General features: G+C 56.4%; 1 protein-coding gene across 2 annotated transcripts; it reads right to left on the bottom strand.

Annotated features, from left to right (window-relative positions):
- Positions 1-2,376: 2,376 nt before the first annotated feature.
- Positions 2,377-27,187, bottom strand: TWF2 (twinfilin actin binding protein 2). Of its 2 annotated transcripts, XM_040592177.1 has the most exons (11): positions 27,059-27,187; positions 17,197-17,274; positions 12,906-13,084; positions 10,908-11,003; positions 10,014-10,118; positions 6,130-6,315; positions 5,620-5,676; positions 4,744-4,869; positions 4,497-4,647; positions 3,944-4,065; positions 2,377-3,763 (listed from the first exon to the last, which is right to left on the bottom strand). In XM_040592177.1, exons 1-11 carry the CDS (start codon positions 27,081-27,083, stop codon positions 3,596-3,598), a joined length of 1,293 nt encoding a protein of 430 aa, XP_040448111.1. In that variant the 5' UTR covers positions 27,084-27,187; the 3' UTR covers positions 2,377-3,595. The 2 variants fall into 2 exon arrangements, with proteins under 2 accessions (XP_040448111.1, XP_040448110.1); XM_040592176.1 differs by lacking the exons at positions 5,620-5,676; positions 6,130-6,315.
- Between the last annotated feature and the right edge of the window lie 102 nt (positions 27,188-27,289).

The raw sequence follows: 27,289 nt of genomic DNA, 5'->3' as shown, positions 1-27,289 counted from the left end.
GTGTATGCTGGGTGTAGGGATGTGGGGTCAGGAGGCAGCAGCCAGGTTTGTGGGTGCTTTAATTGCCCCTGGGAATTGCTCTGCGTTGAGCCAGCATGGGCTTTGTAACCCACTTTCCAAAGGGAACCCAGCACACGCGGCCATTGGTCCCTTGCCTGTGAGTTCGAATCATGTCGGGGTCACCGTTCAGCTCCCCTCCTCCTGCACTGCTTCAGCACCCCCCGTCCCACTGTCAGTTCTATTCTATTCTAATTCTCAATCAAAATTAACAGAAGGTGAGCTGCAAATCGGGCTACATCCTGACAAGCCTTGCAAAACCAAACAGTTGGATAGCGTGTCCCTGCTAGGCTGTGCTGCAGGAGAGGCAGCATTTGTGCTCAACCCTTATATTTTTTTTATATATATATATATACACACACTATATATATACATATAAAATATACCAGAGACTCCACAGCCAGCCATGCTCCCAGCCACCTTTGCCCCAAGCTCCAGCAGCAGGGCTAGTGGCCTCCCACTGCACATACTGGCCCTGCTGGGAGCTGCCACCAGACCTGCAGCTGGGAGAAGGCAGGAGTGGGGATGGATGGGATGTGACTGGGGGACGTGGTGGGATAGGATAGGGTGGGACGGGATAGAAGATGGAGGATGGGATGGGGTAGGATGGGAGGGGACAGAAGACCATAGGATGGGATGGGATGGGAGAGGACAGGATGGGGTAGGATGGGAGGGAACGGGATGGGCACCAGCTGGGGGTCTGCAGCCCTTGGGCTGCTCCTGGCCAGCTCCCCCACAGCCACGTGCAGTCATCCTTTGGCATGGGGGGCTTTCAGCTGGGGATGGCTGCGCTGGCAGGGGGCTGGGGGCAGTGAGGGGGGCAGGTGAGAAATGGGTGACACCTCTCACTCCTGCTCAACATTTGGGAAAGTTTAAAAATCATCAAGCACAGAAGGGAAGCAGGATCCAAAGGAGAAGGGGGTGAATGAGCTTTTTAGATTACTCTGGTGGTGTTGGCCTGCAGAGGAATGAAGCTGGGTTAATTATCACTGATAATATACAGCTGTGGGCTGGCTTCAGGGGCGGTGGGTTGGCTGATGTAGACAAGGTGCAGCTGTGACTGGTTCTGTTAAGGGGTTGAGAGCCAATGGAGAGAGCAGCTGAGGGAGAAGCAAGAGAAGAGACAGCGGGCCCTGGATGAGGTGAGACAAGGAGAAGGCAGCAGAGGGACTGTACAAAGAGTGTGTTGGTATGAGATGGTAAAAGACCTTGTCGCAGCTTGATAGTTTGGAGAGTGTTGCAGCATTGGCTCAGAATTATTAGTATTTATATGCAGTGGGAGTGCTATGCATAGCAGCATCTTCTTTCTGCCTCCATGCCAAAGGGACACTTGTTTAACGTTGGTTCTTTTTTTGCATGAAACTTTTTTTTTCTGGGTTTTTTTTTTAGTGTTTTACAGCTGACTTCTCAAATCATCCATTTCATCCTAGGCACAGCAAGTGAAGCCCAGGCACAGCACAGCCCTGACCTGGTGCAAACCCCACCAGGCTGGTTGCAAGAGCTTGTTCAGGGCCCGGGCTGTGCCAGTGTGGCACACAGAGAGCCTTTCCGTGGGGCAGAGTTGCAGCTGAGCTGCTCTGGGTGAGGAGAGGGGAGGCAGCAGCTTTCAGTGGCTGTGTCACAAGCTGGGACGTGCTTTCCTGCTTCTCCATCAGGATCCACTGCTGGGAAATTCAGAGCCTGCAGCCCAGCTGGAGTTACCACATTTTGGCTGTTGGCCATTTTTTGGCTGTTGAAGATCTCTGGTAGGGCAGCTCCTTGCCGCTCAGGGACATGTGGTGTCTGCTTTCCCCCGCCCAGGGGCCTGGGACCCTCTGCCTTGCCCTAGGTGAGGTGTGGGAGGGATGGGGCCTGGGATGCGGGCAGACCCCACCACCTTCCCAACTCTTCTCTTGGCTCAGCATCCTCCTCCTGCTTTCCCACCCCATCACCACACGAATTCACCCCAGCCAAGAGAACAAGAGCCCCAGGTAGTGGCCGCACAGCCTTGCAAAATCATCGCCAGCCCTTGAGAAAAGGAAAGCTGGGCTGAGCAGGGATGTCCCCTCCGGCAGCCAGCTGGCTGTAGCTCCGGGCATCGCTGGAGGAGTCCAGCATTAAAACCTCTGCCGGGCATTAAAGGGTTGTCCCAGACCCCTGAATCAAAACATAAATGTCCTCGGGGTGGTCAGGGCTGGATGCAGCCACAGCAGGCAGGCAGCAATGGTTGCTAGCTCCGGGGTAGTGCCATCTGAGCAATTTGCTTTGCAGCTCCAGTGCCTGAGGCTACTCAATGCCCAAACCTGGGGGAACCCAGGGGACCTCCAAAGAGCATCAGACTGTTTTAAAAATACTTTAATTCTTTAGAAAATACAGCGTTCAGTACAGTGTGCTCTGCTCCCTCCAGCTTCAACCCCTCCCACTGCCCGCTCCATTGAAGTCAAGGCAACGTCGGCATGTCCACCGCCACAGCTGGAAAGCAGAGGGCAGGTTTCACCGACCCCGTTTCCATCCTCCCGGTGAGGCGGGCGGCTCTCGAGCCCTTGCTGGTACCCAGCAGCAAGGTGCTCTCTCCCCAGACCCCCAGTGAAGCCCAGCTTGCAGTGCCAAGCTCGGCCCTTGGAGCCAATGGTGGCCCTTGGTGGCTGGGGACATCCCCGGGGGGCACACAGGGGCTGTCCCGCTTCCCCACACCAGGATTTGGGGTAGCCCATGTGATTTTTAAGAGAGCTGGCAGCAAACCTGGCAGGTGACAGTAGGGGCTGGGGCATGTAGGGGGGGAGGCAGGGCTCAGGGTCCCCCCAGCTCCCATCCTAAACAAGGATGGGGCTGAGTCAGGGCTGTAACAGCTCCCTCTGAGGGGTAAAACCTTGGGGGGGTTGGTCAAAAAGGGGATGCAAACATCGCCCAAAGGCAGAATGAACTTTTTCCAGGGCCAGGCTGAGCTTAGGACTTGTGGAACCTTCCACCACCCCTGGCTGGCTCCCCACAGGGTCAAACCCATGTCAGCAAAGCCCACCCTGCGGTGGGGGGTCCTGCCTGCAACCCTGAGGGGGTGCAGGATGATCACTCCAGGCCTGGTGCAGAGGGGCCATGCACACCAAGAGCAGGACAGGGGAGAAAAATCTGGGAGCTAGGGGAGCAGGGAAAGAAGCGTTTTCTCTTTTCGAACAGGAATCCCCAATGCCAGCCCCTTCCCTTTGCATAGAGCAGCTTGCAGGCAAGCATGTCCTTCAGTCACCCAGGGGACACCAAAAGCAGCGTCTGTGACCCCGGGGTGGGGGGGGGACAGGAGCAAGGCTGGGCTCATTGCCCTGCTGCTCCCGTCCTCCGCCAGCAGCAGCCCCTGGGCTTGCACAAGGACATGGGGAAAAGAAACACCGACAGCCCTGAACCCTCCCATCACTCTGCCCCCAAGTGCAACAAGCCATCCTGATGTTTAAAAAAGGGAAAAAAAAAAAAAAAGGCTGAGAGGGAGGGAAAGATCCCCAGGTCAGTGGAGAGGAAGCCGGCAAGTGCCGCGGGGATGCTGTCCGTTCACCGCCCGGTCCTGCGGCATCTAACTGTCCTCGCCGTTCTCTCCCGGCCCCTTGATCAGCCGCTTCTGTCCTCGCTTCCCCACGGGCCCCTTGGGCTTGGCGAAGGCCTGCTTAAAGGCATGCTGCTTGGGGTGCACCTCCTCGTAGAGGAACTCTGCCGTCAGCTCGGCTCCATCGTCAATCTCTATCTGCACCCAGGAGTGGCAAGTGGGGGTTAGCAGCTCCCTGGGCTCTTAACACCCACTTCTGGGGCACCCAACTCCCCCCCTGAGCCTACCAGTGGGGCTGGACCAAGGCTGCAGCACAGCCCCTTGCAGATGCTCAGCATGGGTCTCTGCTCCAGCAGCTCTGGGTGGGCTCACACTTACCTTCTTGGCTATCTCCAGGCAAAATTCCTGCTCCACAGTGTCCAGCAACCGGCTCTTGCAGCTGGAGTAGAGCATGCGCTCCTTGATGCTGCATTTGTACCCAGGCATGGAGTAGATAAAGACTGCGAGAAGAGAGCAGGGCTTGCAATGCTGCCCAGGCTCATGGCCAGGGAGCACCAGGCAGCTGCATCCCACCCTGATCACGGCTTCTCCAGCCCCGAGACTCCCAGTTTACTCAGCGACAGAAGGTGAGCCATCCCACCCCTCCCCAAATCTCTCCTGGCACCCCTGTAACGCAATGCCACCGAACTACCCGCACCAATCCTCAGTGGCAGCACCCAGAGAGCCCTGCACCGCACGTGGCAGGTTTTCCTGGCACCAAAGTGCTTTCCAGCACGCACAGTGGGAGGATGGCAAGTGGGAACCGACTCAAGGTCCCCTGCTGCACCGTCCCTATCCCTATCCCTGCTTGCTCCCCATGTGAGGGATGGTCCAGTGGGAGCAGGGAGCAGCACAGGCTCTAACCAGCCATCCCCAGGGCTGAGCCACTCACCGACAGACTCCAGGTAGTCTCCCTCATGCGAGTGCTTGTACAGGAAGAAATGGTAGCGAGCCGAGTCCTGGGGGATCCTCTTGGGCAGGTCGGCGATCTCTGTGGGGCTCGTGTGCACCAGGTCAATGGTCTCCCGCTCCAGATCCAGCTTCTGATGGACAGAGGGCATGGGGGAGTGGATGGGAGTGAAAGCCAGCAGCAAGAGGCAGGGGGAGAAGGGTGTGGAGGAGCCGTGTGAGGGACCTACCAGCTGGATGTAGTTGATTTTCTTCTGCTTGAGCGCCTGGATGGCTTGCTGAGCATCCAGCTGCAGGGGGAAGGCCAGGCCCTGCAGGGTCTGATGCTTGCTCTCCACACTGATCTCTGTCTTCACCTGGGGATGGAGACCACCTCGAGAGTCAGGGCAGAGGGTGGCAAAGGGTGGGGAAGAGTGAGAAAGGAAAACCAGCTGATGCAGTGGCAAAAGGCTTCTCATCCAAGGAGCTGCCTGACACCTGGCTCGCAGGGACCAGAGCATTAAACCACTGAAAGTCAGCCAGGCTCAGAGCGGTGGCGCTTGTCACCATACCACTGCCCCAGGAGATCACCCTGACCCAGCCATGCACACCCCCCTCCACTTCACTCCCAGCAAAGACCACCTCAAAACCAGTGTTCCCCAGCAAGTCTCTGGCAGGGACACTGTGACAACGCTGGTGCCTATCTGTCTCTGATCATCTCCAACCGCAACCTGTGGTTGCTGGGGGAGCCCTGAAATCACAGCATGCACTTGCACGGGTCCCCACTGGTGGGGAGGTCAAGCCCCTCCCTGGGGGGTTTAACTGCAGCAGACAGGCATTCCCTCCGACCTTGAGCTGGGGAATTGGAGATCCACAGCTCTGAAAGATCCCGGCCGCTGTTTTCCCCACAACCCCTGCAAGGCAGAGGCTGCCGCCCATACCCCAAGCAAACCCCCAAGTCCAGGAGACTGAACCCCGGTTCAAAGAGGGAAGAGGAAGCGATTGAGGAGATGTGGCATCACCCCAGGTGCCTCCATCCAACTGCAACAGGGGGTCCCTGACGGGACTGGAGGCTGCCGTGAGCCAGCAGCTGAGAAGGGGGGCAGGACGCGGCAGGCGCGGCATACCTCCTCGGGGCCGGGGTACTCTACCAGCGATGGGCAGCAGCAACAGCCCCCCACCATCTGCCACAGAATACAGGGAGACGGCGTCACCCCGACAGCGGAGGAGCCCATCCCACCTCCAGACCCCTCCCAGGTAAACAGTCCAGCAATGCTAACCCGGGTGCTCGCTCTGCAGTGAGCATAGGTCCCTTTGGGATCAGTTTGGGGGACTGTGGATAGAGACAGGCCAACCTTTTTTTTTTTTTTTTCGTTCTTCTTTTCCCTCCCCCTGATAGAGAAAAGGAAGAAAAATCAAGGCATGCCAAGAGAAACGCAGGACTTCTGGCTCACATCTCAAAACCAGCTCAGCAGCACCAAAACAGATCTCGTTACGAGGCTGCCCTTCATTACAGCAGCCCTGCGCGGTACCCACACCCCAGAGAGATGATGGGCCTGGGTGCCCAGAGCAGAGCATGCACAAAAAGACCACCAGGAGAAGGAAAAACCGGGCATCAAGCGGGCAGAGCAGCCTACCATCTCGGTGCTCGAGTCCTGGGAACAGGAATCCTGCGAGCGTGGGGAGAGGAGATACACTGTCAACAGCACCCTGTGCAGGGACAGGGGGATCTCGTGTGAAACGAGAAGGGGTGGGGGACACACGGACACGCCAGGAGGATGGAGGCGTACCATCTCTCTGCTGGAAGCCAGGGAAGGCAGGTCCTGACGTTGTAAGCAGGGAGAGCAGCAAAAAAAAATGACATGGGAGACATCAGCGCTGGGGAGGAGCAGGAGGGAGAGCCCGTGCCCTGGCAGCCCTGCATCCAGCATCCCCACCGATGCCCTTGCACAGAGCCTGTTCTGGCCCCATCTCCTGCCAGCTCCCCAGCCAGGGTAGCCCCAACCCAAGGTCTGGGGGAGTTCCAGCAGTAGATTTTAGGCTATCCTCCCCCAAATAGCATATAATAAAAGTTTGGGGGGGGGGGGGGGGGGGGGTGGGAAATGGCCAAGCTTCTACCCCTGCCAAGCATCCTGGAGGATGAACAGGGCGTGAAAGCACAGCTCTCAGGAAATAATTGCTCAAGGGTCATCTGGTGCCGGGTGGGAAGAGGTCCAGCTGAGCTCCAAGCTCTGCTGTCCTACCATTCCCCCAGGTGCCATGGCACCAGCCAGCGCCCGAGAGTAAGCACGCAGAGATTCAGAGGATGCATACACGCTTGCCCGGTCCTACCCTGTGGAGAGGTGCAGCGTGACGTTTGCATCACCAACACCTCCAGATCCTCATCTTTCTCCTCCGCAAAAGCAAGGAGCCTGGGAGGGTTATAGTGGGACTGGAGACACCTCAAGCTGTGACACAAAGCAGGCTGAAGTCCAAAAATCCCAAGAGGTGGAAAGTTGTCCTAGCAATATCAGCTTCCCCCATATACCTCTGTATTTTGCACTCCTCCTCTTTTTCAAAAACCTGGTCACTGAAACGCTCCCCAGGGCACAGCCCGGGTGTCGTGCATAGGATGGCTGAGCATGTGCTGCATCCTGCCACCCCAGCCTTGCCAGCGGGGTTATTTTATCTCCTTTCTTTTAGGTTAGGTGTTTTTTCCCAGCTCTTTCCTCATCACTGGCACGGCACTGACCTTGGCATTTCTCTGTCTTACAGTGACACCTTTGTGGGGGGTGGTTCGGGCGAAGCCTCTGTTCTACCCGCCCACCAACACTGTGGGACAGCTACAAATGACAACTCCGCAATGGCACGGCCACCCTCGGTTCCTCTTCATTCTTGTGCCTCATCCCCCAGATCCAAAGCTCCCAAAGCTCCCTTCCTCTCCCCCACAGCCCCATCGGTAATATGCCTGGCTCACCTCCATCCTTCTGAGCCTATGATGCTTCTAGAAAGGCTTCCCACTCATGGGTGTTAAGCTAGCTCAATGACAAATTCAAAGCCACTTCTTAGCCCACGGTCTGCTGAAAACTTCCAGCTCAGTAAAGCTGGGAACACATCTTCCAGCTATTTTAAAAAAATAATATATAAAGCAGATGGCAATTTTTTGTGAGCTCCCACCCAGCTATCAAGAAGGAGGAGAGCTCATGACATTGCTTCTGTCCATGCAATCCTCAAACCACACGGGAAGCTTGACTCATGCAGCCTAAAACCTGCTTTACCAAAGGCTGGGCACCCTCCCGGGGGACCCTTCCCATCTGGGTGTAAAAGGCCACTCTGCCCGCCCTGAAGCTGTTCCCATGCAGCCGCTGCCTCCCTGCTCCTGCTGTGCTGCCGCCCTTCCCCCCCCACCCCTTCTCCACACTCCTTCCGTGGTCAAGGAGGATCCCAGGGAGCTTCTGCCAGCCCAGAAATACAGCCACCTTCGGGATGAAAACTGCAAACTTGTTCAGCCCCTCAGAGGGTTGTGCTTCAACAGCACTATAGGGGATCGCTGCACCACCCACAGCAGCTCCAGGCAAGGGGCACAGCAAAGCACTTATGAGCCGATGGCTTTTAAAAAACAATGTCCCTTGTGTTGATTCCAAAATCCTAATGGATCGTTTGAAGCCAGGGGGACACGCTGGGTCCTGACCTGCTAGCAGGGGCACAGGCAGATACGCAGAAGCGCTGAGGTCAGGGCTTGCCCAGGGGCTGCTTCCCAGGTCACCGCCAGCCCTGACCGCTCACTCCCACACCCTGGACCAGCTCCCCCAAAAGAAACTGCAACATCCACGTGTGTGCAAGGACCCCACAAGCCTGCAGGCAACGTGCAGGGCTGGAGGCATCACCGTACCCCGCAGGGTGCTGCTACAGGTTGAGAGCTGCTCCCACATAGCCCCTCCTGGTGAAAGCCCTCTGCTTTGCATGGCTCCAGAAACTTGCTCGAAGCTCCATTTACCGTGGAGTCATGAGCTTCCTCACCCCAGGGAGGTGAGTATGGCACTGAGCACCCAACTCACAGCTCCCACTCCTCCTGCTCCACACGCGTGGCCGAACGGGCGCATCTCCTGCACCAATACGGAGACCCTTCAGCACACCCAGTGCTCAGCTGCTTCCTACCTTTAAATCCACAGGCAAAAATATATCCGTTTTCCTCATTTCTAAATGCCACCGACCACTCCCTGTGGCCTGGGCTGACACAGGGGACAGCACACCTTTGAAATCACCCCCAACCAAGCCAAACGGCAGCAGCACCCTCACCTGGGAGCCGCGCCTTGCCAAGGCGAGGGTGGGAAGCAGAACACGGTAGATCAACTGGAAAACAAGCACCACGAGCACCCCTTACCTGGGCCATGTGACCCTGCAAGACACAGCCAAACCCCCACCCAAAACTACTTAATCCTGCAGCAGTGGCCAGCCAAAGTGATGGCCAGACGCCCAAAGGTGCCAAACAAGCTGCAGAGCCACCATCAGCATCTCTCTTTTCCAAGCATGGACATCACCTTGAACCCTCTAGCACAAATCCTGCACAGCCCCCTCAGGCTGGTAGCTGGGATAACTAAGCTGAGACCTACGTGGTGGAGACCACCCCCCGGTGGCATCTCCCAAAAGCTTCTCAGCTCCACCACCCCTAGACCTGCTTTGGCAGGCAAAAACCTCCTGCCTTGTCTTTGCCATTAATTAACACCACGAGGCTGATTGGCTTCCCATCTCCCAGGCTTGTCCTGATTCACCTGTGAGCCCCACAGCCCCAGCACAGGCAGGAGAGAGCGTGATGTTCCTCCAGAGAAGAAGGCTTTCCACTGCATCCAAGCAGAATCCCCCCACCCCAACAAAGTACTGCGTCCAGGTGGTCTTCCTACCCAGCAAGCCAGTCCCCTTCCCTGCCTCAGTGTTGGACAGCACCACAGAGGTTGGCACGAGTGCCATGAGATGCTGGTGGGATGATGGTGTTACAGCCTTGTCTGCCCCCAAGCCTACCCTGTACCACTGCGGTATCTTTTTCTAGCACACAAGCCCCCAAATTTAGGTTAAGATCTGTATTTCTTGGGACAGCATCCCTCAAATTTCTAGCCATAGAGGAAGAGTATGGGAGAGGACGCTGCTGCAGCCCACAGATAAGCCTGAATTCTTCCTGCCTCCACCACGACTTCAAACTCAGCTCTGGCTCGTGCCTCAACACCTAGAGATTAGAGATGGCTGCCTGCTTTCAGCCTCAAACCACCTTCTCAGCAAGCAAAACGGAGCCCCAAGCTCTTGTCCTATTAAGGGGAAAAACCATAATGGTCTGTAAATTCCTCTTTATGCCACCAATTTGACCGTGAGGATGCTCAGTCCACCTCAGCAGGGGCAGGAACAGGTTCAACTGCAGAGGTACAAGAGAGTGCGGTAAAAATGAGCCATCCCTTTTAGCTTGATGCTCGGATGGTTGCTCCCTGCATCCCACACCCCTGCACGCCCTGAGGGTCTCAAGTGTCTTCTCCCTGGGCCGCTGGACACCCACCTCATTGATGCGGATCTGCTGGAGCTCCTGCTCGGCTGCTGTCAGCGGGGCCGGGGCGGAGCAGGAAGACACATGCTTTTGGTAGCCGCTCAGGGACACGTCCTCCTGCAGGCAGACGGACAGGGAACAGGGACAGGGAAGCATCAGGGGTGTTATTGCTGCAGGGCTGGATGCACTCCCAGGCTTGAGGCTGTGTTTGAGCAACCTGGTCAGTCTGGGCTCTCTCCTTACCAGGAGGATCAACTCCAAGCGGTGCCCTTGGATGCCTCTCTGCAAATCCCATGCTTGATTTTGAACTGTGCCCATGCCTCCTCAGACCACCCTGCCCCTCCCCGGCCACCCATGGCTACAGCGTGCGGCTCCTCTGGCTCATTAACAGCTGGTGAGCACGAAAGCGAGGGGGAATGGCAGAGACCATGGCCTGGGAACAGCAGAGAGGGGCCCCGGAGCAGAGGGCAGCGCTGAGGATGCTCCTTGGCTGCCGTCAGCACCCAAAGCCCCAGCACAGAGCTACCGCCTGGCAGGCCCTGGCTGTGCAGCTCCTGTGAAACACCCATGAAGAGAAGGAGAAGCCTCCTGCCAAGGCAGCCGGCGAACCCTGGTGCTGGAGTGACACTGCCACCGCCTGGCGCTTCATTTCCCACTCGGCGTGGAAATCCAGATCTCCTCGGAGCCTTCCTCCTACCTCTTTCATGGTCTCCATCACTGACCGCAGCCACGTGGGCAGGAGAAAGTGGCAGCAGCCACCCAGCAGCCTAAAGCAGCACGAGGGACAAACCTCTGCGCTGTCCCCGCTGCCAAATGCCAGCATCCCACATCCCGCCTGGGAGCCCAGGGTCGGCCGCCCAAGCTTAGGGTTGGTCCCAAAAGGCTGCCCAGGAACCACCACCCTACCTTCACTGTTCCAAACATCTCGTCCTTTATGTGCCCCCCACCAAACTCCTTCTTCACCGTCGCTCTGGTGGCAGCGTACAGCATCTTCAGCCGGACCTGCGCAAGGAGGGGGGTGGCAAGCGTGGTAAGAGGGGAGCACGGGGGGACCAGAGAGCCACAGCTCCCCACAAAACTGCCCGATGCTCACGGCCACAATCCCACCACCGGCTCTGCTAAACCTCAGCCCTTGCTGGGAGCAACCACCTCGTTTCTAGCTCAGGCTGATTCCTAGCCACAGCATCTCTAGTAGGGAGCAGCCAGGAAAACCCATCAATGCTATTTCCAGGACTGCTGGTGCACGGCACAGCCCCGCCGAGCTCGGCACGCAATCTGCCATTTTTTTTCTGTGCCTTGCTTATTCCTGAGCTTCAGCACATCATTTCTCGCCCACGCCTGGGTAAGAGGGAGGCACAAATACTGGCGGAGTGACCTAAAAGCAGCTTTTGCCTTTCGGCACTTCTTTTGCATCGTTCTGCAAGATGTAGGGACAAGCTTTGGCAAGTGCTCCCGGCTCTTTTGCAATAAGACCCTCTGCAGTTTGTTGAGAGATATATATTATAAAGTATTTTGTAAATATACACACATGTATATGTATATGTACATGTACACACATACACATGTACACACACATATTTAAATTCTATATATTATATTAATGCCCACAAATACCTTAAGGACAAGTGTCAGGAGGACGGGGCCAGGCTCTTTTCAGTGCTGCCCAGCAGAAGGACAAGGGGCAACGGGCACAAACTGCAACACAAGAAGTTCCTTCTGAACACGATGGAAGAACTTCTTTACTTTGAGGATGTCACAGCACCGGCACAGGCTGCCCAGGGAGGCTGCGGGGTCTCCTCTTCTGGAGACATTCAAACCCCGCCTGGCCGTGACCCTGAGCGGCCGGCTCCTGGGGGAGCTGCTTTAGCAGGGCCTTGGGCTGGATGGTCTCCAGAGGTCCCTGCCAGCCCTGACCAGTCTCCGATTATATTATTTTATGATAACTATATATATGTGTGTGAATATATATGTGTGTATATACAATAATATATGTTAGGTGTATCTCAACAAACTGCAGCAGGTCTTTTTTATATATGTGTGTTATAATATATAACAACAACAACATATATTTGTTATATATATATGATGGTTTTATAGATATATATAACAAGTGCATATATTAACATGGCAGTAAATCTACATAGCATATAGATTATATAAAATATATAACAAATATCTAGGTGCATATGTGTGCACACACATATACAGGTATATGTGACAAGTGCATGCATTAACACGGCAGTAAATCTTGGGCCCACTGACAGCCCGTTATGGCGAGACACTCAACCCGCTGGCACGTCCCAGACCACACCGCTGACACCCTCCACAGCAGCCTCCCACGCAGCCGGTGCCTCCGCGCCCGCTCTCCGGCACCATCTCCAAGCCCACGAGCCAGCCCGGCGGGTGCCAACGCCAGCCCGGCCGCACACGGCTCCCAGGGAGCCACCCTGCCGGGCCCTTTGCAGGGCTGGTTTCGGAGCCAGGCCCGGAGCCGGGCCAGCAGCCACCCCGCGTCAGCCCTCGGGTGGAACTGGGACAGGCTGGACGCACGGCCAGGCGAGTCTGTGCCAGCGCCAGCTCTTCCCAGTGATGCTTTTGGCCAGAGCCATGGTGGGGCATCTCCATCCTGGCTCCGTGTCCATACCGCTCCTCCCTCTACATCCCAGTCCCTCCACGTCCCCACGCAGTGCCACAAAGGGGACAGAGACACATTCCCAGGATACCTTACTGTGTCTTAAAAGATGCCCTCATCCCCAAAGCAGTCTCCGCTTCTTCTTCACCCAGGCACGGTGATGGAGGGTGTGAATGCTCCTCAGCCCCAGCGCAAAGTCAGCTGGGCCAGCACCTCCGCTACCCCCCACCTCCCCAGCACAGGGTGTCACAGTCTGACTGTGCAGTGCTCACCGGGGAACTGTCAGGGGACCAGGAGATGAAGAGCCACTCGTAGCCCTGGGCGTTCTGGCTGTCCAGGCGGTACAGCACGTAGCAGGGCTGCTGCTCATCCAGCAAGGGCAGCACGAAGGCATCGTAGTCAGCATCCCAGCGCCGCAACAGCTCTTTGTGGGCTCCCAGCACAAGCTGTTCTGGAAGGAGAAGATGGAAAAGGTGGGTTACATGAAGGCAAGGCTCACCTTGCGGGACCACATGGTGACTTGTCTAAGGGCTCGCTACAGCTCCAGCACTGACAATGGTGCCATCCTGCAGAAAAACAAATGACAGTCTCAAGCCACATGCAGGGGTGTACAGCCCCAGTGGTGACCCCTCAGGAGATGCCATCAGGGCTGTGGCTGCTGTGGAGAGGCTGGTCTTCTGCCAGCATCCCACTGCCTCCAGTCAACCATCTCCTCCATGGTGATACCCATGGAGTCCTTCTGCTCCACTCCCTCCAGCCACCTAGTCCTCAGCTATGCCACCTTACAGGGGAACATGAGATCTCCTCCATCCCACCTGGACAAGCTCTAGGGGCACTGGAAACCTCACCAGGGACATGAGGAACCACCTAGACTTGGGGTGCTGAGGAAAATAAAGGTCCCATAGCAAAAGCCAGGATGATGAGCCAAAGCTGCTCTCATTGGATTCCCTGTAACCTCAGAGGGGTCCAAATCAGAGCTGATACTTGAAGCCTGTGTCCATGGGGAGTGGGGATGACCCAGAGACCCCAGCCTGGGAAGGGACCATGCTGCCAGGAGAGCCCCAACCTCTGGAAGCAACCTACATATATCACACACGTGGTACCTCTCAGGTATCTGGAGGGTATTTTTTCCAGCTGCTGCGCAAGTGGTGGTGGGACTGGGAGCCCTGCAAGCCAGGCAGTGCTCAGCTGGGATTTAAACAGTGGTGCAAGCATCCTATGAAGAGGAACCCCCACAATGAGGGTCAAACCAAGCTTTGGGATGGCTGGATGGAAAAGCAAAGGCTCTGGAGACACTCAGCATAGGCTGCTGGAGAATGGCCTGTATTTTTATTCCATTTTTAGATGCAGAAAGGTCGGGGGGGTGGGAAGATGTTTGGACTCAGAACAAGACGTAGGAAAATCCAGAGGTGCCAAAACAAAGCTAACTGAGGCATTGGCCACTTGGCACTGGAGGGGGTGCTCAGCCTGGCACGCACCCTGCCTGGACCTCTGCCCACTGGGAGCCAGGCAGCCTCCTGGCTGGGGCACAGCCCTCTCCCTCCCAACCCATCCAGCTCAGCAGTTCTGAATCCCATGGCAGGAAAGCTTTTAAGGAAAACAGTTGAGGAATAAAGGGTTTGGGATGAATTACTCCCACTGCCCTCTTCCACCCAAGCAGGGCATTTCTCCACTGTCAGCAGTGCAGCCCTTCCCTGCCCAGTGCTGCCCCACCACAGCGTCTGCCATCACACACCGAACCCGTAATTATTTGCACGAGGGGCACATGCTACTGGTACAGTAACAAGGACAGCAGAGAAGAAGGTGCTGAAAATACTTCACCTTCAGCAAAGCTTCCCGTTTTGAGAAAGGCAAGTGCAAAAGCCTCAATGTACCCCTAAAATAAACATAAAGCCCTGCAAATGGATGCGTGCATCGCAAAAACCTGGGATCCTGAAGAGACTGCATGGAATTCTGCCTGGTCAGACCCACTGGCAGTTCATGGGTGTCTCTGTCTGCCAAGCATCCCGACACCTCACGCACACACCACGAGGTTGGTGCTGAGTCACTCCAGGCTATTCCGGGCTGCCTCCCGATGGGCTCTTTGCAGTTCAGCTCAACCCGTTCAGGGCCAACTTTTCTTCCCCAGGAAGCATCAGGAAAGGGAAACGTGGAACAGCCACCCTTCAGCAAAGCATCACCATCAGCACCAGCTATATTTCAGGATCCTTTTCTGCAGGGCGCTGCTGCTGGAAAAAGTGCAGCTGGGAGCACTTCTGGCCCCTGAGGTGCCACCAGCTCTCAGCTGGCAGGCAGGCTGCCGTGCTCCAAAATGCCTGTACAAGGCAGCCCTGGCTGCAGCTCTGGCAGGTGCCGTGGGGGAACGGCACAGGAGCCGAGTCTGCAAACCTCAGCGCACAACATCACCCACCTGCGAAGAAACACACCCAACAGGGAAGTCTGCGAAGCCTACCGTGTCCAGAAACCCTCTGACAGTGGCGAGTAGAGCAACATATAAAAACCTGTTGGACCACAAGCTGCTCTCCCACCAGGAAACCACTGCCCAGCCTTGGTGTGCAACCTGCTCCCCCCCACTCCTCCTCCATCCAACCGTGGCTTTTCCCAGTAGCCCCCCAAAGGCAACACAGCTCAGAGAGCTCCCAAAGGGTTGCTCAGCCATAGCTGCTGTCCTGGGGATGCCCAGACACAGAGCATCTGCCATAAGGCTCCTTGCACCATCTTCCTCTCCCTCCACCCACCGCTGCCTGCTCCAAAATGCCCCAAGACAAATGCCCCATAGGGCAGAAGGTCCTCTACAAGCCATCAAGCAGAGCTGGATGCCCTGCTTCCGCATCCCCTGTGTGGGCAGGGCAGCTGGCATGTCCCCCCCAGGCAGCTCAGGATACATCCCTTCCAGGGTCAGCATGCTTGAGTCCGTCTGTCCAGCTGTGACATCTGCCTGGCCACTCATTACTGCCCAAAGGTCCTTCTCTGGTGGGCAGCAGCAGGCTGATGTTCCCTGTGTTACAGAAGAGTGGTAGCCCAGAGAGGCCAAGCACCTTGTCCCAAGTCACACGGGCACACAGACAGGAGGTGCCTGAGCCTGCTGGTGGGACCACACCACCGTGCCCCCAGCAGACCAAGCCCTTTGGCACAGAGGTGCTCTCGGCTCTCCTCCTTCCATCTGCCTACCCACGGACGCCTCAGGCTCTGCCACATCTCAGAGGCCTCTGCAGGCACCCAAGCTCCTCCAGAGCTGCCTGCCCATGGCTACTCCAGGCGAGGGAAAAGGAGCTGGCAGGGTGGGAGAGCTGGACTGTGAAGCACAAGGCGTCGTCAAGCAAGGTCGGTCCATGAAGCAGCTGCTGGCAATGACACATTGAACAGATAAATATATCCCATTCAGTCCAAGCGGAGATGGTGAGACATAGTTTCTATTGATGGTAAAAGATCTCCCTTGCTGGCATCACCAGCCACAACCCAAAGCCAGTGGCATGAGCCCTAGCACCATGCTTAGGGGCATCGCGACTCATCCTAACACAAACCCAACTGGCATTTTTTAAAAGTAAAAGGAGCTGAGAGAGCAAAATCATTACCAAAAGATGCTCCAAAGAAACAACACAGATGTCATATCTCAAGACACAGGGACCTGGCTGAGGACAAACCCAACACCGCTGAACCTTGCTGTGGCACTGCTGATGTGTCGCACACATTTCAAGTCATGCTGCTCTTCCAAACAGGGCTTTGCAGCCCCTCCAAAGGCCAGCATGGGCTCCTTATGACCATGGGTTTCTTATGACCATGTCCACCTTGGAGTTTGCAGCATGGTCCTGGTGGCCTACTCAAGGGAGGTGGTGACAGCCGGTTGGACATTCCCACTGCCGTGAGGAAACAAGTCATTCATATGCAATTGTATGAGGCTGAGGTGATGGGAAACTTACACCACAGAGGCTCCTTGCTGGGACATTCAATCAGTGTTTTGCTCTGCTTGCTTGTTTGCTAGATGAAGAGGCCACCCAAAGGCACCTTTCCATGGGACAACAATGGGCAGGTTGGTGCCAGCCTGCAAATTGGGCTAGAGGCAGCCCCATGCACAGGAGCTGGGACGGGCTGGGTTTCAGAGCACAGCATGCCAGTCGGCGCCCTGCGCCAAGCCTCGTGCCAAGGAACACTTTGATGCCCTGAGCATCTCCTTGCCTGGCATGGAACACCACGTCCAAGGAAGAAGATGCTGCGCATCGCCCCCAGCCGCGGTCCCATGGCACCCACAGCAGCTTCTTGCAGGGCTCCCATAATATAATTCAACACAGCAGCAGCAAAAGCCCCTCAGAACCCAGCACCTATCCTGGACACCGGTGTCAGTCTGCCAGCAAAGCTGCTGCTCTGCCCCGTGGCTCACCAGCACACCCAAATTTTGGGCTTGTATTTCAGATCCAGGCTGCCCCGTGCCAGGGAGCCCCAGCTGCGTTTTCCTTGGGGTTTCCTAAAACACGAGCTGGCACCACAGTGACAAAGAGGAAAGGAGGAGAGGCAAAACAGAGAACCAACATGGTGTAAATCAAAGCATTTAAAAACGGGACTTACCATCCTCGATAACGACCTTGATGAGCCGAACTGAACCGTTTCGGGCTTTGGCAAAAAAGTCCCTTAATTCCGTGGTGGCTGAAAGAACCAGAAACATTGTGATCAGATTTAGCAGACAAAGCAGGCGCTGGGCTGCTTAGCGACCGGCCAGGGAGGTGAGCAACTTGGCAGGATAGAAATTTAAAAATTAAAAAAACCCCAACAAACTAAAATCTCTGGTGCCAAAAAAGTTATAATAAAAATAATAATACAAAACCCGAACAACTGGGAGCAAAGTGCTGCGTCTCCCCGAGGCACCAGAGTTAAATAGCAGCTGGGAGCACATGTGATCCAGTGAACTTGATACTTGGCCTGGGTGAACATAATCACCCAAATTTAGATGATGGCTTGGCCGGCGCAGGCGGGGAGAGCTCAAGTGACAAGTTTATTCGCTTTACAGAGCGGCAGGGTTTGCACACAGGGGGTGGCTGGAAGATGTCCCAACACACTGTGACATCCTGGGCTCGTGACGCACGGTGGGGATGCTGCTCCCGGGCCGGCTGGGGACCAGCTCAACTCCAGACTGCGAGCACTGGTTTGGCGTTGAGTCCCTGGAGAAAGGAAAGGCAACAGCCCCAGGGTTTTGCTCCAGAGCCAGCAGCGCTTTGGTTGCAGAAGGGTTTTGGGGAGCCACCTTCCTCCTCAGCCCCCTCCCTGAGCACCAGGCACCAGCAACGGGTCTTCAGCATCCTACCAGGAGGCAACAGCAGGCAGCGGGTGTTGGAAGGACAGCCCACAGCCAGGGTTGGAGGCTTAAGCTGCCCACCCTGAAAGCATCACTGACTGAGAGCTCCCTGTCCCATCCAGGACGTGCTACATGGAAGGCAATGCCCAAGAGACGCGGCTTGGAGGGGCCGAGTCCCCCAACAAGGAGCATCTCCCAGCCCAGGCAGAGCCCAGCATCTCCCAGCCTGGCTTCTCCTGAAAGCTCCTTCAATTACACGCCTGAGCTCCTCCCTGGATGCAGCCACACAGCCAGTGGGGTCCTGTGAGTTCAAAGCCACAGACAGCTCTGCACTTGTTAGAAATACTAAAGAAACCAGCATTGCAAAGATTAGGAATCTAGGCAGACACCCCTTAACCCACGCCAGGAGCCACGCTCGGAGTCACCACCGGCAGCCGCTCACTCCCGGCGCTTTGCTGCACCACCTGCCCATTACTGATACTGGGCTGGAGCAGCCCACAGCGGGAAGAGCCTGGCTTTTGTCCCTGGAGCCTGAAAGCAGCCACAGTCAAGGGAGCTTTGCAAAGAAAGCCATCCCTAGGTCAGCCGGAAAGGTGCGGTGGCTGGCCAGGCCATCCCTGCCAGTAAGGGATCCATCCTGCCTCAGTCCCACCAGCAGCGGGTACCACCCTTCGGCACAGCCCCAAGCATCACCACGGGAGGAGCCTTGACATTACATATCACCTGCCCAAGGGACATGGGGGGCCACCAACTCTGTCACATGCCGGTGGACTCTGTCCCCTGGAGGCAGACCTGGGGCTGGAGAACTGCCTGCAGCACCCCCAGACCCATGGGAGGAAGAGTAGGCATGGATTTGTCCCCACACACGAATGCTGATGATTATGCAGGCAGACAGGCGAGCAGGGATGTGCTGGGGAACCCCCCAGGGAACTCCTGCCTGTCCCCCTCAAGTGATATATCTGAGATGCATCTGCCCCACCAGCCCAAAGCCTGCCCTGACCAGAGGTCCAGATGGCTTCTCCTCCCACAGGGAAAAGAGGCACACGTGAGAAGGAGCTCCCAGGCCAGTACCCCGCACACGGCAGTGCTCCCGTACAAACACAGAGATGCCACCGCAGCAGGTCCCCATGGGAACCGGCACACAGACACCCCAGCAAAGGCACATCAGTCCTTAACAGCATCTTAGGGGACACACAGAAGATTTGTTGGAGTAACCCCACCACGAGCAAATCGTTCTTCTCTCTCCAACAGCATCAGGACATGCGGCTCTCCCAGTTCCCAGAGCAGATGTTCACTTGCTCCCACCATTCCCAACCCAAAGATGTCACGATATTTTTAGCCCCTTTCACTGTTGAGAGCGGCTGTTTCCTTCTGGCAGCATCTGTGGTTGTTGCAAACACAGGAGGCGGAAGAGGAGGGGGAAAAAAATAAAAAAAAAAAAAAAAAAAGGCATTTATACACCCAGGAAACCTCGTGCAGGAGACAAATCTCCTAATAAGCATTAAGCTTCACCAATTCCTATTACACTGCCAAAATAGGAGAGAACAACATCAGTGTTGGATGTCTCTATAGCATCAGCTTCAGGGAAGAGAGAGGAAAGCTCTGCAGCGCTAACCAGCTTGCAAATCCCTCCAGCCTGACCCCATCCTTCCCAGAGCCCAAAGGCCCACAGGGGTCTGGAAAATCGGGAGTCTGGGCAAATGCAACCCTCCAGCCCCCCTGGAAATGCTAGGAGTGCACAGAAGTATTGGATCAACAGCTGAGATGGTTGACAGCTGAGTGATTTACAAGCGATGGCAAGGCACTGGGACCTGTGTAGGTACAGAGGGGGTTTAACGGGATGGGGAAAAGCACAGATGCTGCTCAAGAAGCTGAGTGCACGATGGGAAATACCACAAGGTCTGCTAAGGAGGGAGATGCTTTCCAGAGGAGACAGCGGCAATGCTTAGAAAAAAAAACAAACAACAACTCAGAGTGGGCTTCCAAGCTTTAATTCTGCTGAACTAATTAGGAAAAAAAAATAATGTGATTTTCATTTAAATAAATCACCAGGGTGGGTGTCTTCAACATCCCCTTCTGTCTCCCACGACACAGAGCCAAGAGCCAGTAAGGAGGGAGAGGGATAAGCTAGCCAAGGGTTTCAGTACGAGCTCAGCAACTGTTTCATTATGGCACGATTATGACTTAATTGGTACAGCAGACTTGACGAGATGGCTCACGTGCCTGAAATATTAACATAAAAGTCCACAGCAGGCTCTGGAAGAAAGGCAGGGAGGAGACCTCACCCTGGAGATGGAGGTGAGCGGTGCCTCTGCCCCGAGGCACCTCTGCAGGGAAGTCTCCAGGATCCAAGTCAAGGGCTGAAAGATCCACATGTGGGGAAACCATAAAAAACAGGGAAAGGGAGGAGCACCAGGCCAGAGGACCGGAGGCGGACCTGCACGTCCAGCTCACCCCCTAGACATAGGTTCCTGGAAAATCCTGGAACAAATAATCCAGAAACAAACCTGGAACAAATAATTCAGAAACAAACCCAAGCTGGGCTACAGCCAGCGGGGATCTAATGAGATGAAGTTGCATGAGATCAAGCTAGCTTCCCCCGCAGCAGAGCCACACACCTGCAGGCTTCAGGGGTCTCCCCTCAGCTTCCTAAGTGTCTCCAAGTGTCAGAAGCCAGCTTGGGAAACACGGTGGTGGTGAACCTCTACAGCACGGGCACGAAACTGCATGGATAACTCACTCTGGGAGGTATCAGAGGCTGGATTGAGCAAGGTCTCCTGGGCACCTGTGGTGGATCCAGGTTTAGTTCACATTTCCATCAACACTTCTGGCAACTGCAATAGTGCTTCCCGCAGCTGTAAGGTGGGAAGCTAGAGGAGATGCAAGCGCGCGCTGGAGAAGAATTCACTGTTCTCTCAGGAGACTGGAGAAATGGGCTGGGAAAAAAAGAAATAGGAGGAAACTCAATAGGAAGCAAAGTACCGTAACTAGGAGAAGGAGCAGCTATGCCAACACAGGGCAGGGTCCAGCAGCTCCACGGAAGAGAGGTGGGTCGCAAGCCAAGTTCAGGTTAATCGCTTCATGTTGTTGCAGGAAAAGTCATTCGGGAAGGCACAAACAAGGGCACAATGACCACATTATTAGCGCTCACAAGGCGGCAGGCACAGCACGAACATCACGTCCAGGCTCAGAATCACGCAAGGAGCAAGGCACAGGATGGATGGCACCTATGCCAGAAGGCACGGCATGCAGGAGCAGCTGCAGGAACTGGGGCTGGTTGGCCCAGAGGAGAGAAGAAAAAAGATAAACAATTTGTACGGGTTTTCCAGCCAGAAACATTAGGCCTCACCTCAGCATTTGGGAATTCTTGTGATGAGCGTGATCAGACCCCAGGAAGGACACGGTGCCTCCATCCCTGCTCTGAAAACCTCCAGAAACCCTCCCAGGATGCTGCTGCTCTGAGACAGGGTGAGCTTGGTGGCATCCTGAGAAACCTTCTGGCCCTTCTACAAGGCAGCCCTGCCATCAGCCCCTGGCAGACATGGCAGGCCCAAGCACCCATGCCTCCTCAGTCACCCTCCCATAGCAGCCCAAAAAACGCCTCCAGCCACTGAGTTGTGCAACATCCCCCCACCTATTTGTAGACTGCAGACCTGTCCCTGTTCACGCACCACCTGCATTTACAGCCTGCTAAGAGCGTGCCCCAGGTCCCCTCGCACCACACAACCTCCCTGCCCAGTGGTACCTGCCACCCATTTGGGATGCGGGGCTGAGCAGAGCCGGCTGCCAGCACCAGGGCACCCGGGCTGAGCAGCTCATAGCACGGCAGGGAGGGGATAGTTTGGCCAGCAGTGGCCTTCAGGTGGCCCTGACCATGTCGGCCACCTGCCAGAGAAGGGGAGTGTGTGGAGGGAAGGCACCATGGTGCCTCCTCTCAGCAGCACCAAGCAGGCACCGACCAAAGCCTGAAGACCCCACACCTCGGGGACCACCAGGGCAGCCAGACCCTTGAACATGCTGAACGGACGTGCTGTTTGCAGCCAGAGCAGGCAGCTGCCCCGCCACGGGATGCAGCCCTTTGGATCAGTCCCTGGGAGATGCAGTGCCGGGCTTGAAGCACCATGCTTGCTTCAAAACACTGCGAGGTGGAGCAGCAGCATGGTGCTTGCGGGTACCACCCCGCTACAAAGGCCGTTCCCAAAGCTGAGCCTTTTTTTGAGGTTTACAGCCCCAATTAGCTTATCTGAGCAGGGCCAGGCTGTATCGAGGCCGGAGGGAGACAGAGGCATCACGCAGTGATGACAGCTGTAGCCACAGCAACGGGCCGGTCTCTCCCTGGGGATGCCAGGGCACCAGTGCAGTCACCTGTGCAATCCCCGGGAAAGCACCAGGAGGACGGGGATGGAGGCAACAGCCACACCGCCTCCCCAGCACCTTTCCCTGTTCCATCCTCTTGCTCACTTGTTGCGGGAGCAACAGGTTTTTGCTTCTTCGACCCTTGCCAGTCCCCCCATCCTGATGACAGAGCCCAGCTCCCAGATCAATAATACATGCTCCCTGAAACAGATGCCTCTCTCAATACGTCGAGTCACCTTGCCGTCCTGATGGGAAACCCGAGCCTCTGGCCATCAATCTTTCATTCCCTGGACATAATCTTCAAGTCGATGTGACTCCAGGTGGCTCCTTCCCTTTCACCGTCCGGTGCACAGCATGCCTGGAATGCTACAGGGAAACTCAGCCAAAAATCCAGTCCCAAACATGGGCAAAGTTTGTCCAGGCTCCAGGGATGCTTGGCCAGACAGCGGTCAAGATGCTGATGGATAAAACACAGTTACACCTGCACCACTCGCACTTTCCCTGAACAGGCAGCTCTGCCCAGCTCCTGCTGTGGTATCCAGGAAAGGGCACAACTGCAACAGGCACAAAATAGCTGTTGCTGATGCTAAAATTCCTCCTTTTCAGTCTATCCCAGTGTAACTCCGTCATGTAGCACCTGCTTATCCCGCTTGCTGCAGAAAGCTTTTCCACTGACAGACGTGGCTGGCCAGTTTAGGCACTAAGAGGATTTTATTTCTCACCATGGAAAAAAAAATGTGTCTTTGCAAGGAGTCTTTTCTCTGGGAAAAAGCTACACATGTCAGAAAAAAATAGAAAGAAGGGGGCAGCAGGGAGAAGGGCAAGAGAGGCCCCAAGCAAAGCTTTTCTACCTGTTTTCCACGGGTCTGAGCCACATCCTGTAGGATTTCACCTGGATGACTACTGGTCCATATTGCTAATCCTGCCCAGAGGCTTTCAGCCACCTACCTGGTGCTTGAAGAAGCTGTTTGCTTCTCAACACCAGATTTTCCACATGCATGCCCAGGACCTGTCTTGTCTCCACTTTGCCACCATGGATCAGTTATTTGGCTCTTTTCCCTTGCTCCAGGGTAGGCAGCGCCCACCTTGCAGGCAGCATCAGTCGGATCCAGCCAGCAACACAGCACCCTGGAGCAAAGTGGTGGTACCAGCATGCATGGTCCTGCCTCACCTGCAGAAGCTGATGGTTGCTGTTCCTTTCCTCTGCACAGTAAAGCCACCACTGGGAGCACTTGTTTGGGCATCAGCAGGGACAGCGTTCCCGAGACAGACCCTGGCAGCAATCTCATTGCATTTACAGCCTCTCGACGGAGGCTTTCCAAGGGATTTCCTCTACACCACCACTTTAGGTGCTTAACTTCAAGGGCGCTGGTATCCCAGGGCCTTTGGTCTTCTACCCATGCTGCCACTCTGGTCATCGTGATGCGCCGCCCACTAGGTACTGACCATCACCACAAGTGAACATCAACTTCCACGTTGGATGCTGGCCCCAGAAAAGAGCTCAGAAGCAGGGACTGGCTCCTCAAACCCATCCTTGCAGCAGCCTGGTGCCCTCTGTCCCCAGTGGACATCAGGGGCCATGGACCAGCCAGCCCTTCTCCCTCTGCTGATGGCATGGCATGACACGTCCCCAGTTAGGGGCTTTCCCCCAGCATCCTAGCTACAAAGCTGCCCCGGATTCAGGTGGCCAGGCACCTCGGGAGCCAGCGCTGCCCCCAGGACAGAAGAAGAGAGGCTGAGGTGGGTGGGCAGAGAAACTCCTTCTTCTCCAGCTTGCTTCTTGCTGAAGAGCCAGGAAGCTGGCTGCCTTCAAATGAGACCTTTGCAGACCCAGCAGCTCCCAGGTCCCTTCTTTCTGTTCCTTTTTTCCCCCATCTGACAGCATTCCTGTTTATGTGCATCACAGTTACGCTTCTCCTGAAGCAAATGTCCATTCCTACCAGATTCTTTCCCAATGCAAGATCCAGACCTGGGGCAAAGTGGAGGCTCAGCTGTGGACAGGAGCTAATGTCCTTCCCCATCCCCACACCTTGCCACCTTCCCAGAAAAAGCAAGCACCAAAGTCTATTTTGTTGGTTGAAAAAAACAACATGCATTTGATTTCTTTACTCTCTAGATGAAAAAAAAAAATAATCCCCTTTAAAAGACTTTTTCTCCCTACCCAGAAGTCAGGAAAGAGATCCCAGTAACAACTGAGAGCAGATGACCTACCAGCATCAAAGCCTTGGTTCAGCATCACCTTCCTAAGGTTTTAAACTCAAATAGTGACTTTGTCCCCATCTAATGCTGCTCAGGGCAGAACAGGGACTGCAAAAATATTCATTGAATCCCCCTGGCTGTATTTAAAAAGCAGGTTTCCAGCCCCAAAAAGCCTACATCGACCCTTGGTAGCTTCCAACTGCCTCCCCAGCCCAGCAGTCTCCATGGCAGCCTGGTTTTCTTGCCGGCACCTTCAAAGGAGCTGCCATGGATACCTACAACAAAATAATAATTAGCCTCTTGCCTCTGTGTGATTAAAGCCCTGATTAAACACCCTGAACCTGCAGCTGCTCACTGCCATTGCTCCCCCTGCCCGGGGACCAACTGCCTCTCCCCAAAAGCTAGGATGACTCGGTAGCATCACCACAGGAGGCTGCTCGGGGGGCTCCCCGTCACCACGTCACCCCGCTCCCACACTGATCTAGCACAGCGCCAACCAAAACCTCTCACCAGCCTGCCCACAACATCCCCTAAGCCAGCCAGCGGGTCTGATCATAATTCCCCCAGGAGCAAATGCTTTCCTGCAAATGAGGGAGAAATGGGAACGCAAAGACACAAAGCAATGCGCGCACACACAAAAATAACACGGCCCCAGAAACCAGGAAGATGCAGAAAATTCCTCCTCCTCGGCAAACAGCAGACCTCAGCGTCTCAGCAGAGGGGATGGCAACAGCAGTGGGATTGCTGCTCTTCACCCGATACTGAACCTGCTCTCCAAAGGAACGCGATCACTGCGCCAGGGCAGGGAGGACTGAAATACCCCAAAACATCCCCCAGGGGGGTTCTCAAAGCCCGGAGCGCCCCAGTGCAGCATCGCAAGGGTTGGAGGGGCAGATCTGCATTCAAAGAGGAACCAGCTGCTTCCTGGAAGAGGGCTGGTGAAGCAGGGGATGGAGGAGAGGACCCAGAGAGCTCAGCCACCCAAAGATGTCCAAGACGCTGTGAGAGCAAGACCAACACAAGTTATTTTTCATAACCACAGGGAGGTTTTTACACCACCGGAGATCCACTGCCTGGGTCTACCCCCACCCTGCGCCAGCTGAAGCTCCTCAGGGGAAGTCTGAGTCCCTTCCCCTTTCCAGCGGAGTGCCGACGACAGGGCACTTTACGTCTTACGGGCAACGACAGCTTGCAGCAACCCCCAGCACTGGTCCCAGCAGTTTGCCCAGCGGTGGGCAACCAAGGTCGGCGAAGGTCGGTGCTCTCAGAAAGCAGCTCATGGGCTTGGCCAAGCCCACGTGTCCCCCGACAGCTGCAGGGGTGCCAGGACACATGGCACGGCATAGGACGGGCATGGCAGCCAGCAACAGGCAGCAGCCTCTGGGGCGCAGGAACACAGCGGGCCCTGCCTCCCCCAGATCCCACGGGAGAGCCCTGTGGAGCGCGCTGGCACACCCAGAGCTCGGGCGCACGCTGGGGTCCATCCTGCTGATTTTTTATTTTTTTTTTAACGATTGTTATTTTTCTACAGTAGAGGGAACATTCACTCGAGCCTGAACTTCAAGGTCTCAGCTTAAACCAGAAGCAACGGACTTGAACCCAGACACCGCCAGCTACCAGCCCTCCCAGGGAAAGCAGGAGAAACCTCCAGGCACCACCACTAACCGCTTCCCAACTGCAGCTCCCCCAGGAGCACCTGGAGGGGAAGGATGCTCTCACCCACGCGACCACGGATGCTCCTGCCGCAAAGGAACACAAGATTTCAAAAGCAGCCACAGATTCAACACCCTCGCACGCAGGTGCCGGCCCCGAGGAGGGGGCTGCGAGGCTGGCATCCCGGCTGCCCCCCCCCCCGGGGCACCCAGCAGCCCTGGGTCTGCACCCGCCTGGCGCCGACCAGGGTTTCAGAGGCGGCTGCTCTGGCATCCCTGCTGGCATCTTGATTCAGTTACATCAATTATGCAGCACCTCTACTCCTGATTAATATCGTTAATTGAGCTGGCAGGGAAATACCGGGAGGACGCAGAGTCATGGACCCACAAATGCAAAAAAAGAGTCCTCTGAGGGTGCTGGACGGGTCCTGGAGGGAGCGAGCGGGGAAAGCGGGGGCTGCCCCCCGGTTACAACGGCAACGGCCGGGCGGGAACTGCTGCGGGCTCCCCGCAGCCCGCCGGGGCCGAGCAGCACCGCGGGGCGGGGGGAGCACGGCCGGGCCGGGGGGGCCATGGCAAAGCCCCTCGGGCGGGTTAAGGTGCTGCCGCAGGCAGCCACGGCGGGTTGCTGAGCATCCGCACAAAGGATGCGGGAGAGCCCCCACCCGCAGCACCCCGGCACCCTCCCGCGCGCACCCAACCGCTCAGCCCGGCTCGGCGCCCCCCTCCCGCCGGGTGCTGGGGAAAACCTGCCGGCTCCTTCGGGAAGCTTCATCCTATCGCCCCCATCGCCGCCGCCGCGGCGGGGCCGGGATGCCCAGGGCGCTGCCTCCCTGGGCGGGCGCGGCGCGGGGGTCCGACCCCACCGACACGGCGGCGGGGCCGCGGGAAGCGGCGGGAGCGGAGCGGCGGCGGAGCGGGCACCGCTTACCGTGGATGCCGGTCTGGTGAGTCATGGCTCCGCTCGGCTCCTCTCCGCTCCGCTCCGCCGCGTCCCGGGCAGGAAACGGCTCCGCAGGCAGCGCCGCCGCTTCCGGAGCCCGCAGCGCCGCGCGCCGCCCCGGGGAGGAGCCGCCCCCGCCCCCACCCCCGGGAGGAGCCGCCGCGCCGGGGCCGCGCTGCAGCGCCGCCTGGCGGCGGGGGGGGGGGGGGGGGGCGGCGC

The sequence above is a fragment of the Falco naumanni genome, chromosome 4, assembly GCF_017639655.2.
Source record: "Falco naumanni isolate bFalNau1 chromosome 4, bFalNau1.pat, whole genome shotgun sequence".
NCBI lineage: Eukaryota > Metazoa > Chordata > Aves > Falconiformes > Falconidae > Falco > Falco naumanni.
This window is presented reverse-complemented; position numbering and strand designations above follow the sequence as displayed.

Bases quoted from the DNA above. Each gene is read 5' to 3' on its own strand.
- TWF2 (XM_040592177.1), bottom strand. From the start codon at position 27,083: ATGACTCACCAGACCGGCATCCACG. The intron at 5,677-6,129 runs GTAGGCTGCTCT...ATTCTGTGGCAG, and splicing joins AGGACTCGAGCACCGAGATG to ATGGTGGGGGGCTGTTGCTG. The intron at 4,870-5,619 runs GTATGCCGCGCC...CTCCATCCCCAG, and splicing joins AGTACCCCGGCCCCGAGGAG to GTGAAGACAGAGATCAGTGT.